This window comes from Rutidosis leptorrhynchoides, chromosome 7, assembly GCF_046630445.1.
Source record: "Rutidosis leptorrhynchoides isolate AG116_Rl617_1_P2 chromosome 7, CSIRO_AGI_Rlap_v1, whole genome shotgun sequence".
Classification (NCBI taxonomy): Eukaryota; Viridiplantae; Streptophyta; class Magnoliopsida; order Asterales; family Asteraceae; genus Rutidosis; species Rutidosis leptorrhynchoides.
Window position 1 is genome coordinate 116650762 of NC_092339.1, and position 5809 is coordinate 116656570.

At 34.9% G+C, this 5809-nt stretch overlaps 1 protein-coding gene across 1 annotated transcript; it reads right to left on the reverse strand.

The window, feature by feature from the left end:
* Positions 1–364: 364 nt before the first annotated feature.
* On the reverse strand, positions 365–3141 carry LOC139859544 (PHD finger protein MALE MEIOCYTE DEATH 1-like; the record flags this gene model as incomplete). The annotated part of the gene is made up of 3 exons (XM_071848323.1): positions 365–1787; positions 1865–2108; positions 2853–3141. Coding segments are annotated over 3 exons (1956 nt in total), but the record flags the coding sequence as incomplete, so codon positions are not given.
* Between the last annotated feature and the right edge of the window lie 2668 nt (positions 3142–5809).

The following is a 5809-nucleotide window of genomic DNA, read 5'->3' on the forward strand; positions in this document are numbered from 1 at the left end:
TTCTTGCAACTTTCCTTTAAAAACAATGCATTTGGATCTTGAATTTTTTTATTTTTTTTGGAACAACTCAATTTATTCAAAAAAACCTACCCCTTGCAAGGAGCTAGGGAAAGGCAACACATTACAATGGCTTCATTAGCCAAGAGTTTCACTTTACATCACATTTTTCTCTACTAACAATTCAATCAACAGAAGTGCAATAAATAGAATCAAAAAGTAAATTTTTCTTGAACGTAAATTTTTCTTCAAGAAGTGCATTTGGATCTTGAATTTTGATTGACAAAAAAGAATCTTTTTAACATATTCAAACTACTTGTATCTTTACACTTATTTTGAATTTTAATGAACAATTAAGAATCATTTTCTAGTAACAAAGATCACTATACACATTACTTGCAACAGGAACCATCATCCAGTCCACAAACCCCATTCCATCAAGCTGATTCGTGCACATTTGCTCACCAATCGAATCACAACATTTGTAACACATAAAAACCGACGGGACACCTTCACCATCATCGATCCCAATGCACCTCGTATGCTGCCAAACCTCACACACGTCACACGCAATCATCCTCTCACCATCATCATCTTTTGCCCCGCATTTACAACTCACAACCCAATTATCCTCACCACCTTCATAACCCAAATCGCCACCAGTCAACAAGTCAACCCCGAACCCACGAACCGTTATGTCTGACCCTGACTCAACACTCCCAAAAATCACCTCATTATCATCCAAACCATCCAATTCCACAATCTCAGTAACCTTAAGTTTCTCCATTGCACAATACGTATCTTGCATTGCGTTTTCACAAGCTGTTTTCAGTTCGCTAATCGTAGCATGAAGCGGGACCACCACAATCTCGCCCACCGAGCTTTTACGTAAAGGAATCACTCGACAAATAAACCGCAAAAACTCATCTGCATCGTCGTTAAAAGGCCAAGTTTTTGTGAAGTTCTTGCAGTCCAAAATAGTCCTTGCAGCAAACTCAACCATTTCAGAATCTGATTCCATCAACACATGCTGATACAAATACGCGACATCTTTGTATACATCATTCTGACTGTATCTCGTAACCACTGAGTCAACTCGGCCAACTCGGTCAACTGATTCATCATTCTGATTCACCTCTTTTAGTGAATACTCAAGAACACCTGTGGCAGAATTAACTGCACGCCGCACAACATACTCACCAACAATCACATTATTCATGGATTTCAACACGTAATCAATCAAACCCGTATCACCAATGTATAAACGGGCCATATCTCGAACCTCCTGTCTACTCATCCCGCAATTTTTCGTCTTTTTCAAACCGTTCACAACCACATTCGCAACGTCTTCAAGCCTTTTAACAGACCATCTACTGTCCAATTTACTAGCCATATTCGAAAACTTCCTGCACCTCACGTTGTTCTCCTTCTTGCTCGTTACTTTCAATCTAGTTTTCGGTTTGTAGTCTTTTTGTGGGATTCGGTATTTGAGTGACAGCATGAATCTAAACAGGTCTTGAATAGTGATCAATTCAGTATCACTCATATCTCTGTATCTACAAACCAATTTCTTAATAACAGACCATTGATGCATCTCAGAAATGATAATATCAAGTTCTAAAGAGTTTAGAATTTCAAGTGCTCGATCGTATTTATCTTTCGTGATACCGAAACTCCCGAGACAAAATTCGTAATCCCATCTTCCAAACCAAGTGTGACCATAAGAAACACCGTATAACAGCCGAAGATCCATGTTTCTTTTCCTTGATGTATCCACAACGCTTATTTTCCTTCAAGTAACGAAAAAAGATATTAACTTTTCATCGAATTAAACAATGTTTAATCTGGGAAATTAAGGGATGATTACCTGCTATGAAGTGTGGTGCAGATTCGGTCCCAAAGATCCATAACATCTCTGCCAGAAACAAACTTTGATCCACCTTCGATTCCATTGATACAGAGAAGGTGACCGAATCCATTGCTATGAATCAAACCGTGCAAAATATGAGTTTGAAGATCGAGAACACCATCCTCGATCGGTTTGTTCCAATCGTTATCAATTGGGATAATGAAATGGTACTTCCTTTTCGATACGAAATGGTGACTCCACCCTGTTTACACATAATAAATCCTCATTGTTAAACCCTAAATATCCACTGATACAAATCAAATTTCACCTTAATAAACTGTTTAATTAAAAGAAGGTTAAGAAACAGATACCCATTTCACAAGTATGAAGTCAAGATTTCACAACATAAAATTGATTAAAAAAACCTAAATCAGTTCACAGATACAAAATCAAGATTTGTAAAATCAGTTAGATTTCATAAAACCAAATATCAAGTAAGATCAATAAACACAAACCCAGATCCAAAATCAAAAACCCACTTAAGAATTTGAAAATCAGGACCATAAAACCCCAATTCCCAAAACTTAAATAAACTAATTATGCAACAAAAACCCCAATTTAGCTTACATCAGTGATCACAAAGTGGATGAAGAGACTATTTGAGATTACGACAGTTTGAAAAATACCCAATTCTAAAAAGTAACCCTAATTTAGCTTACATCAGCAATCAACAAAAACCCAGTTAATATTCTCAAAATCAAGACTAATTGAAAGATACCCATTTCTAAAAATTAAAAATTTAATAAATTACCATAACACCGGCAGTGATCACAGAGTGGATGAAGATACTAGTTGAAATTAAGACAGTTTGAAAAAAAACCCAAATCTAAAAACTAACCCTAATTTAGCTTACATCAGCAATCAACAAAAACCCAGTTAATAAACTCAAAATTAAGTCAATTTGATAAATACCCAATTCTAAAAATTAAAAATTTAATAAAATTACCAGAACACCGGCAGTGATCACAAAGTGGATGAACAGAGTTCTTAACACATTCTTCAATTGTATACAACGGAACCGTAAACCCCCGATTTTCGTGAACAAGAAACGTGCACCATATCGGCATTCCTTCAACATTATACTCTTCAAGCTGCCCACATTCTCGCAGAAACAATCGGACATTGTCACGAAACGGACCCGATAACGAAATCGGGCAACCCGGTTGTAGAAAACTCTGCAATCCATAATACTTTCCAGCTTTCAGTTTCCTTTTTCTTGAATCACTCATTTTGATTTTGATGATTTGGGTTCAGAAAGAGATTAATGATTGAATCGAGCTTTGGAATTAGTTTTTGTTATGAGTTGTGAATATGAAATGAGAGTGATGGAAGTTGTAACTGTAAGTATGAATTTTGAATGTTTGTTGGAAGGGTAATTAGCCCGCTCGATTGGTGGGTTTTGATCCAACGGTGGAAAGAAGAGATTGTGTAGATGGGTTTGATGTGGGCCGTTGGATTGTTTAGTTGCTGTTACGGAGTTTGTTATTGTGGCTACTCGACACCGTGATACTGGTTTTTAGTGAAATTATATTACAGTTAACCGTTAATTAATTATTATTTAATTAATTACAGTACATTGTTAATTAGGATTTTTTTTAAAATGGCCCTTATCCTCAGAAGTTATGACATGCAACATTTGCTTGTACATTATTGTTAACTAATCACTCTCTAGAAATAACTACCATAAATCAACTTAATCACAACAAATTTATGCATAATTTTTCCATAAAGTTAACTTTTAAGGTTACAATAAAAAAGTTCTATTAGTTATATTATTAATTAGTATTATTATTATAATATTTTTATTACTATATTATTATTATTATTATTATTATATTAAATATTAATCTATAATCTATGTATTAAAACGCACACTTAGTCCACTTGTGACGCGCGTCAACGACAACAAAATTTCATTAACACGTCACTCAACATGCGTAGTGCGGTGTATTGGTGGCCTCCATCGCCAGCGTGTTGAGCCCATGCAAGGGAAGAAGTTTCGTCGTGTAGATGAGATGACAAATTTTTATTAACCCATTTCAATTATTTGACCGTTAAAAAAAGAAACGACTAATTGCAACGGTTTAAAATTAAATAAATAAATATAATACATAAATAATTTAAACTTTTTTCTATTATATATACTCTTACTACATATCCCCATTTTCTATACAACATTCTCTTATCAAATTTTACTCTCTACTTTCTTAAATTCTCTTCTCAAAAATGTCTAACCCAAATCAAAACTCGAACGAGTGGTCGTGTTATTATAATCTTTTGATCATGAATCCCGAATCGTCGTCTTCAACCACAAGTCGGCCTCCACTTGGTTAGCCACTTTTTGTCAAAACTTGATTAATATTTATAATATTGTATTTTTTTTTCCAGTTTTTAGGACTTTTTAATTAATTTTTTTTCTCTTTTTATAATCTTTTTAATAAAGACAAATGACCCGAAAAGATAACGTAAATTACTAAAACTGTCAATAAAGATAATATGACTTACAAATGCACCAAAAGGATTGTATTTTTTTAACCTGGAACTCAAAAAGAATTACGATTTTAAAAAATGTTGAATTTAGGTAATATTATTCACATGGTAATCTTGTCATCGCCATCTAGACGACACCTTGACTCCATGTCATTATCTTCTTTGCTCAATTTTTCCGACCAACTTTTTTGGTACTTTCGATCATATTTTAATAGTCCAACTTCATTTTTTCACATGTACTTGTCAACTTTTCCGATCATGTCATCTTTGTAGAAGCTATTCGGATCTTCGGCTCGATGTTTTAGCGAATCGTTGACTTTCGGGTGTCGATTTAGTCGAACCGGATCGTATAGATCGGATTAGATCAACGCCTAGAGTCGTTATTCGACTTTTGGGTGGGTTTTGGATCTGCTGTAACTAGAGAGAAAATCGATTGGAACAAATGAGGCGATCAATCAACAAATGAAGCATTGAACCTCTATTTATACTCAATGGGCTTCGATCTTCGTTTGGCCCGAATGTCTTTCGTCAGGCCCGTTCAACTTGATTAGCGTCGGTTGATATGAACTAGGGACTTATATGCACCAACAAACTCCCCCTAGGACCTAGTTCTATCAATAATCATTCTTTAGCCAGACTTATACACCATCATTGAGGATCAACACACTCCCCCTAGGATGTGGTGTTACTTTTAGCTTCACTTGACTTTTCATTATGCACCAATAAACTCCCTTGTATGGTACATACTTTCTCTCTTCATCTTTATCCTTGTAATATTCCAATTATAATCGCAAGTCGACACGATCATCAGGAAATACACTTTCGTTGAACCTTTGAGTAAAATCTCTTTAGATACCCGGAGAGTTATACTCGACAATCTTCAAAGCACACCAGTCATCAGATTAACCCTAACTTATGACTGTTGTGACTTCAGGTTCTTCAATCTCTTCAAATCTTCTTAGAAGCAGCGGAATTTTAAGATTTGACATTGTTTGGCCCATAAATAATCAGACGATCTTGATTATCCCACATTAACTTCAATATCTTTCTAAAGCTTCATAACCTGCACATGTAAACATCACAAAGTACAATGACATATATAATCATGAGCACGTTAGGTATAATCAATCTCTCGTTTCTATACAACACAAACATTATAAACATCGAGACGATTAATTAAGCAGCTTTATTCCTTTCTTTCGCGTACGCCATTCCTTCACTTCATCAGAACTCCAGAAGCTCCAACTTTAACTTCTTTGCAGTTAACATGGCTCGTACGTATATCAATTTTGACAAAAGGTTGGTCATATCAAACATTTAGTTCAAACACACACTGGTTTAACCATTTTGACACAACATTCTTCACAAACATTCAAAACAAATTGTTAAAACATTTTCAAAACACTTTAACTT